The sequence below is a fragment of the Engraulis encrasicolus genome, chromosome 22 (genome assembly GCF_034702125.1).
Source record: "Engraulis encrasicolus isolate BLACKSEA-1 chromosome 22, IST_EnEncr_1.0, whole genome shotgun sequence".
In the NCBI taxonomy this organism is placed as follows: domain Eukaryota; kingdom Metazoa; phylum Chordata; class Actinopteri; order Clupeiformes; family Engraulidae; genus Engraulis; species Engraulis encrasicolus.
Genome location: NC_085878.1, coordinates 27,715,435 through 27,729,067, shown reverse-complemented (window position 1 = coordinate 27,729,067; position 13,633 = coordinate 27,715,435). Strand labels below are relative to the sequence as shown.

Sequence of the window (13,633 nt, the reverse complement as noted above, 5' to 3'; positions counted from 1 at the left end):
CATAATCAATGTAGGCCTATTTGTAAGCCACGTCCCCATGCCATTAAGACGTCTTTATTATTCAAAACGCCTTTGTAGCCCACACACACACACACACACACACACACACACACACACACACACACACACACACACACACACACACACACACACACACACACAGAGAGAGAGAGAGAGAGAGAGAGAGAGAGAGAGAGAGAGAGAGAGAGAGAGAGAGAGAGAGAGAGAGAGAGAGTGAGAGTTAATAGTTGTAAGTGCTGTCTATGTCTGAGCTCTATGTAGTCATTTCACGCACAGGTAGCAATTCTGGCCATGTCTTGTCAATGGAACACACATGCACGCGCGCTTCTCTGCTCTCTCTCTCTCTCTCTCTCTCTCTCTCTCTCTCTCTCTCTCTCTCTCTCTCTCTCTCTCTCTCTCTCTCTCTCTCTATCTCTCTCTCTCTCTCTCTCACACACACACACACACACACACACCCTCTCTTACCCTGTTCCCTTAATCCCCTCGTGAGCGCAAAGCGATTGACAAGCCAGAATGAAAATGAGTCGGGCACTTGTGTACCTCTTCAGTGTAAACGGTTCTTTTTGAAGAGACTTTTAAACTTGGATCATATCACCATGGGAGCTATTTGTATTGCACGGGACTTGTGTTTGTTTTTGCTCTTGTTAAATACTCGTCAAAGCGCTGCGCTTCCTCACAATCGTGGTAGGTTCGTTTTAAAAGAGGACACTTTTACGCACGCGCTACCACTTTTACGTCCGTCGAACTAAAGGCTATTTACTTATTGCTGGCTGTTGTTTACGTTATGCAGGCAATACTCAAAGCTCTTAATTCAAATGTAAAGAATGTACAACTTTGCTAAGTTACGTTTGAAATACAATATGTATCTAAGTCAGAGTATTTAGCCTGAGAATAAAAAACGTTTTGTGGAACAAAGCCTGCGCGCTCGGTCTTGCATTTGTCTGATGTTTAGGTGCTAGTAAGTTCCACATTTACAGAGACAGTCATTCATTTGAACTACTACACTGTTGCTCTGTTGAACCTTTCTGCACATTTGTTTGTTTGCTTGAAATCCCAGATGCGGACCAGTGTGCGGATGGAAGTGATGGTTGTCATATTGACGCAATTTGCCAAAATACTCAAGCCTCATATAAGTGTACGTGTAAATCAGGATTTAAAGGGGACGGTAAACACTGTGAAGGTAAGACACTGTTTGTTGGTAGTGTTGTTGATTAACTCAAGCCTACACCGGTTTGTTAAAGGGAATTTGACTGTTTTGCTGTAGCACCAGGATGTTGGGTGTGTTGAAATAATGCGATTTGTCATAAAGTTTATTCAAGTAAGTGTCTGCATGTTTCAATGGTTTAAGCATCAGAAAAATGTTGGTGTGAGGATCATTAATCAGCCTTAACTTGTACACTCTTTTCTAGACATCGATGAATGCGATATTGAGCACAATGGTGGCTGTGTACATGAATGTCACAACATACCTGGCAATTATCGATGCACTTGCCATGATGGATTCAATTTAGCGCATGATGGACATAACTGTCTAGGTGAGGATAATGAGATTCACTTTTTTATCACAACAGTTGTTGGCTGTACATTCACTTTTTTTATCACAACAGTTGTTGGCTGCTGTTGGTCAGCTGGTTGACTTGTACTACACTGAACTTCTTTTTATGTCTTTCTTTTATTCTATTCAGTTCCTACAATCTGAATGAAAGGCCCCATATAAAACACTTGGGACTTCAGCCTTTAAAGGAATTTAAGATACTCATGCACAATGAACTTTAGGCAGGCGATGCACTTAAAAAAAAAAAAAATCAGAATGGGGGTGTTAACAATGCTATACGTTAAAAGAAACATACAAATTTACTAGAGGGGGACATAAGCAGTCTTTATGCCACCATACAGAGATGCCAAACATAGTTGACCAAAACTGTTTTTTTCATGCCACAGATTTACAAGTATATTATCTACTATAGAGTGTAATAACTGGTCATGGGCAGGCAATGCAATGTGAGGAGGAATGATCCTGGTTAATGAGATGTGACCAGTTGTTTCTGTTTAGATGTGGACGAATGTCGCTTCAACAATGGTGGCTGTCAACACGCGTGTGTCAACACCATGGGGAGCTATGAGTGTCGATGCCATGAGGGTTTCTTCCTCAGTGACAACCAGCACACCTGCATACACCGCTCTGTGGGTGAGTCCGTCTCTCTCGTCTTGTGGATTGCACAGCAGTGTGTGTGTGTGTGTGTGTGTGTGTGTGTGTGTGTGTGTGTCTGTGTCTCTGTGTGTGTGTCTGTGTGTGTGTGTGTGTGTGTGTGTGTGTGTGTGTGTGTGTGTGTGTGTGTGTGTGTGTGTGTGTGTGTGTGTGTGTGTGTGTGTGTGTGTGTGTGTGTGAGAGAGAGAATCCCCAGTTCTGTTTCCATTCACTGCACTATCGAGATGGCAAATTGTCTACTTTTGTGCATCTGTATAAGCATGCATGTGTGTGCAACTGTGCATCCTTAATATTGAGGTTTTGGCTTTGGCCAGTTGGTTGGTGTAGGTATTAAGCAGCAGTGTCAGGGGTGCTACCCTTGAGGAAAAATGAAGCGTATGTAAAAGCTCACATATAAGGCCGGTGATTGACAGCACAAAAGGGGATGACAGCTTTTAAGTTGGGCTCCCTTTTTTGCGGTATTATCCAAAGCAGCTGAGCTCTATAGGGCCCATGCTGTGGGAAAGGGAGCCCCGTGTCCCCCGGGAACAAAACAAGTTAATAACTGCAACACTTGGGGCTTTTGTTGGGCCAAGTCATAGATGAGAATAAAGCACCTTTTTATGTGTCTGTAGCTTCTCAGCCGCGAGTATTGTTGTTTGGGGGGCTCAGTAAATTGAAGTGGAGTTTGCAAGGGTTTTCCACCCCATTGGGTTTCCCTGGGCAAACTGGCTAAATCCTATCAGCGCATCCATCCACTTTGGCTCTCTCTCGCGCCAGCTTCATCTCCACTACGAATGGGGGGACCTAAGCAGTGCGACTCCTTACAGTGATCTAGAAAAGGTCTTTGGGGGAAGGTCGGCCGCTGATTTAAACTGAAATGGTGCTGAGGGATGAATTGCAGTTAGGCTACAGGTGTCCTCAGATTTATTTGAACGAAAGGAATAAAAAGCAGTGAAGATTTCTTTATTTTGTTAAGATAAAAGAAACTTGGGAGTGGGAAATTGGGAGTGCTTTATGTTGATAAAGCATCTCTTGTTGCTTTTTTTTCCAAGAGGGGTTGGATACATAGAGTCTGGCAACTTCTGAAAAGGGGAGGATTAATAATATGTCTTCAACCGTGTTCTTTTTTTTTGCTACAATTACTTCAAGGGATCTTGAAGCATGGCGTCATCTTCTGCATGTTTCTTTTTTTTTCTTTTCATGTATCTTTTTTCGGGTCTGATGCTGTTGGCCGACAGCCTCTGCCTGAAATAAAGCCTGCCTGACTGAGAGAGAGAGAGAGAGAGAGAGACACAGAGAGAGAGAGAGAGAGAGAGAGAGAGAGAGAGAGAGAGAGAGAGAGAGAGAGAGAGAGAGAGAGAGAGAGAGAGAGTATTAGGGGCTGGGCGTTTGATGGCTTCGCTGCACTTTCACATCATTCAAACACATCAAACTTCCGGCGCAGTGGAGACATTGTTTAGATTCGCCTCCAAAGCCTTGTGGAAAGCCTGACCCTGACACCATTTTTAATCAAGAGCATTTCAATGCAAGAGAGACCTATGTTAGCATGGCCAATGCTGAGAAAGTCAGATGTTGTCAGCTCAAATATATTTCAGCTCAAATATTTATTTCATGTTTTGTTTAGAAATGATTCACCAGTGTTGTGCTTTCGTCTTTCTGCTTGGTTTATGGGCTACAGTTGTCTTTGTATACACAGTCGCAAGGCTGATTCATTTAAAATAAACATCTCCATACGTTCAGCTCTGTTTTCCAAGGGATACAACAAATTCTGTGATTCAGGTGATTTGTGTGCCTGTTTAGTAAGGAGTGCACCAGCATTATTATCCAAATATACTTAAAAGTGTTTGGATTGGGAATAACAGTGTGGCACGATTCCATTATCAGAGCAGGCTATAAACAATAATGACAATAGGATTACAACATTTTTTTAACATAAACTGCTAAAGACATTTATCCACAAAGTAAGTGTGTCAGCAGCAACAGATGTTAGTGAAATTGTCCAATTCCACTTGAAAAATGGAATATTTCAACAAATGAAACATCCATCGCCAGAACTGTGCACACCACTAAAAAGAGCACTACTGACCCACCTTATTACCCTATTTACCCTACATCTCTGTGAAGTAGATTATCATTCATTCATCCAGGTCATGTTAAACCAAAGAGTTTAGTTGTAAGTTTACTTGTAAACAGTTGGACTTTCTTGTTGGACCTTGAGGAAGCTTGAAGACACGTCAGGCTCTAAAATAGTGTTTCTCAACGGGGGCAGTACAGCCCCCCAGGGGGCGTTAGGGAGCCCTAGGGGGCGTTGAAAATGTTACAGTTTTGAGGGGGCAGTGCTTATTGCCATTCAGGGGTATTAGTACATTTTATTTTTTTATACCAAGGTGGGTGTTGGCAGGCTTATGATGAGGTCAGGTGGGGGGGTAGTTGGGAGGCTTATGATGAGGTCCGGAGGGCATTTATTTAAAAAAGGTTGAGAACCACTGCTCTAAAAGCAAGACCACAGCCAACAAGTAGCTTCCAACTGACCTCTTTATTTCACACACACGCACCCTGATGAAGGCTGTATGGTCGATACGCGTTGCTGTTTTTTAATGTTTAAGCCCACTAAATAAAGATTGTTTTGGACTTTTTAAATCAACTGAAGTGCGTGGATGAAGGATTTTCTCCTCCCTTTTTGTTAAACATTGCACCCTCCAAGTGCACCAGTTGTTTTTGAGGATACTAGCAGCGCTCTACCTACTCTTCCAACTGACCTCTTTATTTTTTTGCCATCCTGTTGCCATCTTGTCTTGTGTGCCCAGAGGGACTGAGCTGTATGAACAAGGAACATGGCTGTGCCCACATCTGCAAGGAGACGCCCAAGGGTGGGGTAGCGTGCGAGTGTCGTCCGGGCTTTGAGCTGGCCAAAAACCAGAGAGGGTGCATCTGTGCGTATGAGCTTTCCATTCTCATTCACTGCCAACAAACACAGCAACACAGACAATCTTTTGTTTTTTAAATCACAGACATAATGAAAGAACGATGCAAACAATCAAGACAGGCCAGAAGAATAAACAGAGCCCTTACTTCTTTATGAGCTGTTGAAATGATGCAGAATTTTTTGTGTGTGTGTCTATGCTTCGTAGTGACTTGTAACCACGGCAACGGGGGTTGCCAGCACACCTGTGAGGACACGGAGCAGGGCCCCATATGCAGGTGTCACTCCAGGTACACACTGCACTCCGACGGGAGGTCCTGCATAGGTAAGACCCCCACACCACACCTGTCTAGTGTCCAACCTCCAATCCATCCAGTAATTGGCATGACATGATAATCGTTTGTTGAAGACTGAGTTTTGTTGACGAATGCGGCACTACACCACCTCCTGGAGTCAGTCAGTCACTCTGGCTAAGCTATCTATCTCTTCAACTTCAAATCGTACAACAAAATGGGAATGACAATGAATTTTAAGTATTTCTAATTGCTCGATTGAGGCCAGTTTAAGGCGATGATGCACTAGTTCTGTCATTGGATCCGCTGGGAGCACCAGTAGAACAATAGGCTCAGAGGAAAGACTAGTCAGTCATTGACACTGTGACTTCGACCAGTAGCATACAGAGGTATTTGATAGACGCAGGTTGAACCTGCCCTTTGAGAACTTTTTGTGAAATTGTGTCAGCTTTGCCAGATCAAACTAAAACAAAAAGATTTGGAGTCACGATAACCAGGCTATTGTTGAGCAACAAAAATCTGAATCAGGTTCATTGCCTAAGTGCACGTTACTCATTTTACAAGGAGAATAAGCAAATTTCATACCATGCAAGGAATTCGACTACAGGAGTTCCAAGACGGGGCCCATCAAGTCTATTTGTTATTTAGACTTTGTTTGTCCATATAGAGTAATTTGCATTAAGAGGAAAGTTACGACATCTCACATGACAGTAAAGACGTTCTGTCATGACGTGTTCCTTGTGATATTTTCGGTGTGGCTCCACTCCATCTTTAGTGAGGCAAAAGGCGCTTCTAGCTCATTTCCAAGCTGTTTGGAGCCAAGGTCACGATAGCCATCACATATCAGATAGAGAAGCACAACAGCTGGAGCCTGGTGGCTACGCCTTTGTGTTTCTCTCTGTGTGTGTGTGTGTGTGTGTGTGTGTGTGTGTGTGTGTGTGTGTGTGTGTGTGTGTGTGTGTGTGTGTGTGTGTGTGTGTGTGTGTGTGTGTGTGTGTGTGTGTGTGTGTGTGTGTGTGTGTGCGTGCGCGCATCTATGCATGCATATGTGTATATGCAGTGCATGCACACATTCTACTGTACAGTACTGTACAATGTGTGAGTTTGTTTGTCTGTGTATGTGAGGTCTGCATTTATCACAACATTGTCTACCACTACATCTTAACAGTTGTGGTCATCACTTCTGGGCCTTATCTTGCACATACACATAGCAAGAGTTGTACAGGCAGGGTGTAAACATTACAGTGGCTTCACTGAGAAAGGGGTCATAGCGGCCTGGCGCGCGCACCAGTGCGGTCTAACTGCTGCTGCTGTTGCTATCGCTGCCATCTTGGATCTCTGTTGCCGTGTTGTGATATGAGCTCCAGACACTTGAAATCAGCAGGATTGTTGAGCACACGCGGTAAACACCAGTGATGATCACATGAGATGGGAGATCAAGAATGTCAGAAAGAATGTTGGAATTACAGGTCAAACAATGCAGAAAATGGCAGCACAGTCCATTCAATATATGACGGAATTAAGGATGCTTCTGTTTCCTCACTTTCATTTCGTTCGGATGCACAAGTAAAAGTGTTTCTAGCCATTTTATATAATGTATCTCTTTAGAGCAGTCATGGGTGAGCGGTTAGGGCGTCAGACTTGCATCCCAGAGGTTGCCGGTTCGACTCCCGACCCGCCAGGTTGGTGGGGGGAGTAATCAACCAGTGCTCTCCCCCATCCTCCTCCATGACTGAGGTACCCTGAGCATGGTACCGTCCCACCGCACTGCTCCCCATGGGGCGCCGCTGAGGGCTGCCCCCTTGCACGGGTGAGGCATAAATGCAATTTCGTTGTGTGCAGTGTGTAGTGTTCACTTGTGTGCTGTGGAGTGCTGTGTCACAATGACAATGGGAGTTGGAGTTTCCCAATGGGCTTTTCACTTTTTTTTTTTTCAGTGCATCACTAGAAAAATTATATTTCCTTAGGGTTTTGGGTTTTTTTGGGCCTTTGTATTGATCAGAAAATGTAAGAGGAGACAGGAAGCAAGTATGAGACAAAGATCAGGAAATGACCTCAGACTGGATTCGAACCTGGGTCCCCTGCATAACAATACAGTGCCTTAGCAGTTTGAGCCATGGCTGGGGGCAAAAAAGTGATACTTAACACACTGTGTGATATTATGCAGCATTATGTCCTTATGTATGCAGTGTTATGTCATTATACATGCATGACTTTGTCGTTACATATTATGCACCGTAATTCCATTAACCCCTTAGTGCAGCACTATGGCTCTCTGTAATGTCATAGCAATGTTGTTATGATGTAGTTAAGCATTTTCAGCAAGTAAATAGGGTCGCCAACGACCCCAGCTACAGTGAGAGGCTACATATGCACTGTTATACCATTACATATGCGTTATTTTTGGTTACATTATTGTGCTTCCCGGTTGCAGAAAGGGATGAAGCTTCCATGGACCCGTCCGATCACAACGCAACATCTCTGGCCGAGGTGGACAAGCGGGTGAAGAGACGTCTGCTCATGGGTAACTCCATTACATCATTACAGTGCATTTGGCAGAGGCTTTTATCCAAATCAACTTGCAATCGGGGACATAATCAAATAGTAGCATACAACACGTTCAGATACAAAGTGCACAGGAAATATACAGAACAGTAAGTGCATATGCCATCATCACACAACACAACACTTTCTTTCAAGGTTCACATGTTAGCTAGCCACTGATATGCTAAACTGTCAGTATAATAATGTATTTAGCTAAATCAATCATTTGTTGTATCCACCACAAATTTCTTGTTCACAGACAGAAAGGCCTTTATAATGGGTTTAATTGTTAAAAAGAACCTTGTAAATACATCTCTCATAAGTCCCTTATACAGACATGTAGGTTAATATGTGAATCCTATTCTAAAGTGTTACCCATTGCTGTATTGAACTGCACTGCGCTACACTACACACTACACCACACCACACCACACAGCACTCCCATCTACTACTCTCTACTCCCTTGCAATAACATGTCCCCCTCAGCAGAATGATGCATACTGTGTTTTGGGGCAGCAGGAACTTCCCACGCTGTGGTGTGTATGTACGTGTGTGTGTGTGTGTCTGTGTGTGTGCGTGTGTGCGTGCGTGCGTGTGTGCGTGCGTGCGTGTGTGCGTGTGTGTGTGTTAGTATGTCTGGACGAAAGTGTGTGCAGCCATACACACAGGGGAGGGTGGGCCGCAGTCTGCCAAAAAGCAGGGCATACATACCTCTGCATTTTTTGAGCAAACTGTGAAATGGCTGGGCACCTCCTTGCTTACTCGACTTGGCTAGCCTCCGGCATTAAGATTTCTGGCCGGTTGAAATATGCCATGGATATAGAAATAGCGTGGCACATTTCACACGGTGCTGTCTGCCCAATGTCGGGGCAAGGGGCCAAGCGATCACGAATCCCATGTTTAGGGTGGAATGCAAACAGAGGCCTGTTTATAGCCCAACAGGTAGTGTAGACATTGACAGACTGACAGGTATTGGATGGGATGCATCTCAGACCCACGGCCCTGCCCTACATACCCACACATTCTCCAGCTAGCACTTGTGTGCTGGACGGTGTGCGCGAGCAATGAGGGACGTTTGGGACTATATGTGTGCGCACTTGCATGTTTGTGTATGAGGGTGTGTCTTGTACTGTACAGTATGTGCGTAACGGGAAACTGATGTCTTGTCTGGTGTGTCCAGAGACGTGTGCGGTGAACAACGGGGGCTGCGACTGCACCTGCAAGGACACGTCCACCGGGGTTCGCTGCAGCTGCCCCGTGGGCTTTACCCTGCAGCCCGACGGGAAGACGTGCAAAGGTGAGGGCTCCCCAACTCACTCATCCAGCTGCCCGACCCTGCATGCACCTACACAGTGTCTGCCTGGGACTCCCTCTATGGAGGGAAGAGATAATAGCCCCTTAGATAGGTCCTGGCTGCTGTTTGGCTAAGGCATAGCTATTTATCCATAACATTTACACTCACAGGCCACTTTATTAGGTACACCTCCTAGTGCTGCATTGGACCCCCTTTTGCCTGCAGAAATGTCTCATCTCTCTGCAACAATGCTCAGATACTAGGCTGTGGCATTCCAACAAAGTTCAATCGACACTATGCAGCCCGCATTGAGCCAAGACAATGACCCTACGCAACTACACTGCCAGCCTGAACCATTGATACAAGGCAGGGTGGACCCATGTTTTTATGTTGTAAATGGCAAATTCTGACCCTACCACCCAGAAATCAAGACTCATCAGACCCGGCAACATTTTTCAATCTTCTATTGTCCAATTCTGGTGAGAATTCTGTGCAAATTATAACCTCATTTCCCTGTTCTTAGCTGACAGGAGTGGCACCTGGTGGGGTTTTCTGCTGCTGTAGCCCATCTGCCTCAAGGTTTGACGTGCTGTGTGTTCAGAGATGCTCTTATGCTACTGTTGCCTTTGTCTCAGCTCAAACCAGTCTTGCCATTCTCCTCTCACCTCTGCCATCAACAAGGCATTTTCGCCCACGCACTGTATATATTTTCTTATTTGGACCAGATGGTTGACGGTTGCGTGTGAATACCCCAGTAGAGCAGCAGTTTCTGAAATACTGAAGCCAAGCCTATCTGGCAACAACAACCATACCAAGTCACTTCAATTACCTTTATTTCCCGTTCTGATGCTCGGTTTGAACTGCATCAGATCACCTTGGCCATGCCTACATGCCTAAATGCAGTGAGTTGTCACCGTGTGATTGGCTGATTAGAAATGTGCGTCAATGAACAGCTGAAAAATAAGTGTGCCCAAAGTGGCCGGTGAGTGTATGTTTACTACTGTGATGTCCAAAATGTTCAATATGTTCATATTCCCAATATGATCGAAGGAGATTGAATTGAAGTGGTGGAAAATTAGCATGAAGAGACCTTGTTGTTTGAATTGTTGTTTGTATTTGGCATTTACCTGTATTTATTTTACATAGTGAATATTGGCCTCCAAAAAAAGTTATGTTATAATATTGTTATGATTGGGTTTATATTGACCACCAACAACACATAATATGGTTACTGTGGTAAGGTTATACGTTTCTGATATAGTGCTGAGTGTTCTGGTTTTCTTTTGGAATATACTACCTGAAATATCGTAGCTTCTCAAAATAGGGTAGTCTACCGTTTTTTTAATCAAATGCTAAATTTCATGAAAACATTTATTCTATTTTTGTTTGTTTTTAACGTTTTTCATTCTAGACATTAATGAGTGTGACCTCCACAATGGTGGATGTGACCACTTCTGCAGAAACACCATCGGCAGCTTCGAGTGCAGCTGCCACAAGGGCTTCAAGCTCCTGACGGACGAACGTTCATGCCAAGGTAAGTTTCACACCCCAGTTTCATACATCTGATGCCAACACCCTCACCCCACCACCATTCCCATTCCCAACCCCATCGCTGTAACTATGCTACTGCAAGGGATTCCAGCTTCTGACTGATAAATGCTCATGCTAAGGTAGGTCTTATGCTGCGTGTCGCCATGGATTCGCTTTTGGTTCCATTTCCATTCCATTTGATTTTGTTGAACCGCGTCATAGCTCATAACCATAATATTAGTTTGACTTTAATCTTTGAAATTCGCTCTGGTTGCTCAGGTCGCTTGGCTCCTGCCGAATTAGCGTTGGTAGCTTTATTCGCATACCCTCCATAAAGAAACTGACTTCTGTCGCTCTGATAGCGTAGGTCGTGCTTGGTATACACATAGCTTAATATGTCTTATGCCAACACCCCACTATCACTCTGCGCACCCGCGCACCCGCTCACCCCCACCTACCCTACTACAAACAGGCAGATGAACGTTCATACCAAGGTAGCTTTTGCCCCCTGTTTACGTAATATGTCTTATGCCACTAACCCCACCCACCACCATCTTAATACCCTATCCCTGCCCACCCAACCGGCTCCCTCCGCAACTATGCCACTACAAGGGCTTCAAATCCTAATGCATGCTGCCAAAATAGGCTGTATCCCCAGTTCAATACTTATACCTGTACATTGCCAACACATCCATCCAGCCTTAATTTCTTAATTCCCCCACAGAGATAAATAGGGTTACTCTACTCTACTCACCCCCAGCTTTGCATACACACACACACACACACACACACACACACACACACACACACACACACACACACACACACACACACACACACACACACACACACACACACACACACACACACACACTATCCAGAAAAACACAAAGCAGGCCCGTGAGAGAGAGAGAGAGAGAGAGAGAGAGAGAGAGAGAGAGAGAGAAAGAGAGAGAGAGAGCATGGTGTGTGTGTGTGTGTGTGTGTGTGTGTGTGTGTGTGTGTGTGTGTGTGTGTGTGTGTGTGTGTGTGTGTGTGTGTGTGTGTGTGTGTGTGAGCGTGAGCGTGTGTGTGTGTGTGTGTTTGTGTGGTGTGTATGGGCAAATAAGCGAAGGGCGGGATGCCACAAATGGTGCCAGTATTGACATGCTGGATTCCTCTGCAGATCCTTAACGCTGACCGGCCCAGCCCAGCCCAGGGCCCAGTATTACTAAACCCTCGGCTCCACAGACAAGGCTTCCCCCAAGAGCACACAGATCCCCTCTCCTGATACAGACATGCGCAGGAATGTGCACCTACACCTACACCCAGGGCCGCTGACAGCCTTGGCTGGGCCCTGGACATAGTCATCTGAAAGGTTCCCCCAGCCACTCAACCCATACAATGTAACGAAGACCCAATGCTGGGCCCTCTCTCTCCCTGGGCCTGTGACAATTGGCCCCTTTGTCTCCCCTGACGGGTTCCCTACCTACCCCTCCACACACCCACCTCCAACAAATGCCAGACTAACCCCACCACCCTCCAAATTAACTTCTCATCCCCCTTCCCCCTCCCCCTTTCCCATCAACCCTCCGTGATCCCAATGCTACCCAGATGGACAGTATTGGGAGCCTATAAAAAGCCTTTTTTAGAACAACAAGGTTGTCCTGGTCACTCCTTTTCCATTCCCATTACCTGATTAGTTCTTTGCCCCAATATTGCCCAGGTGGTCATATGTTGTCTGTTAGTAAGTGTGTATAGATGGATGAAAAAGAAAAGGGTTTTCTTTTCCTGATAGAAGCTCTCACAGGATTGTGCACCTCCACCAAACCCACTACACTAAGCCCACCATTCACTACAATACCACACAACTGATTATTTTTTTTCCTGTCTATTTATGAATATGTGTAAAAAGATCAAAAAGATCTCTATTGTTTTGGTCACAGATATCGACGAGTGTTTCTTTGAGAGGACCTGTGGCCACACGTGTGTCAACTCCCCCGGCAGCTTCCAGTGCATCTGCAACAAAGGCTACACTCTCTACGGCCTGGCCCATTGTGGAGGTAAGAGCCAGCTCAACAGCACAAATGGGGCCTATACGGCAAAGCTGGTGCAGGATAAGTTAAGGTTAAGTTAAGAGGTACATCATCTAATACAAGAGGTTTTTTTAAGACAATGAGGACTCCAGGCTCTTGATTTACCTCTTAACAGAAACGTAACTTTTCCTGAATCAGCTTGTAATATAGGCCCATGGGGTCTATGACATGTTTTTTTTCTCTCCTCTTGGTCGGAACAAAGTGGGCTTGAAATGTGAGTGTGCTGAAAGACACGATTGTGATCTGACATCTCCCCAATGTGTGTTTTGTGTCTTGCCGCCGGAGCACATGAAAGCGACACGAGAGAGAGGGGAAAACCTGTGTAAACACACCAAACAGAGCCCATATTATACACACGCAGGGCAATAGATGTCGTCCTTGTAATGAGATTAAATCATTGTGCGTTTACCTCGTGCCCAACAAAAGAATGGGGTGAGAAGACGGATGTGTGCCCCAGAAGTGCTGAGCTGGGGCTGAATGTGAAGTTCAAAGGAATTGTGTGATTGATTGGAGACCCTCTCTGTGTCATTCTCTCGTCCTCTCTCTCTCTCTCTCTCTCTCTCTCTCTCTCTCTCTCTCTGTGTATTTCTCTCTCTCTTTATCCCTGTTTGTCATTTCCTGTCTCTTTTCTCTATATCTGTTTATCTTTCTCTTCATCCCTCGCTGTCTCCTCCTTTCCACTCTCTCTCTCTCCATGTTTTTATCCATATTTCTCTCCATCTCTCTCTCTCTTTCTCACTCGTTTCTCCCTTTCTCTCTCCA

At 45.0% G+C, this 13,633-nt stretch overlaps 1 protein-coding gene across 1 annotated transcript in view; it reads left to right on the top strand.

The window, feature by feature from the left end:
* Positions 1-501: 501 nt before the first annotated feature.
* The window catches only part of scube2 (signal peptide, CUB domain, EGF-like 2), a 36,532-nt gene continuing 23,400 nt past the window's right edge, over positions 502-13,633 (top strand). Inside the window, exons 1-10 of the mRNA XM_063188821.1 lie at positions 502-705; positions 1,079-1,201; positions 1,431-1,556; positions 2,075-2,209; positions 5,020-5,145; positions 5,344-5,460; positions 7,863-7,952; positions 9,153-9,269; positions 10,678-10,800; positions 12,722-12,838. Of these exons, the coding sequence (XP_063044891.1) occupies positions 618-705; positions 1,079-1,201; positions 1,431-1,556; positions 2,075-2,209; positions 5,020-5,145; positions 5,344-5,460; positions 7,863-7,952; positions 9,153-9,269; positions 10,678-10,800; positions 12,722-12,838 (1,162 nt within the window). The 5' untranslated portion in view covers positions 502-617. The remainder of the gene's footprint in view (positions 706-1,078; positions 1,202-1,430; positions 1,557-2,074; positions 2,210-5,019; positions 5,146-5,343; positions 5,461-7,862; positions 7,953-9,152; positions 9,270-10,677; positions 10,801-12,721; positions 12,839-13,633) is intronic.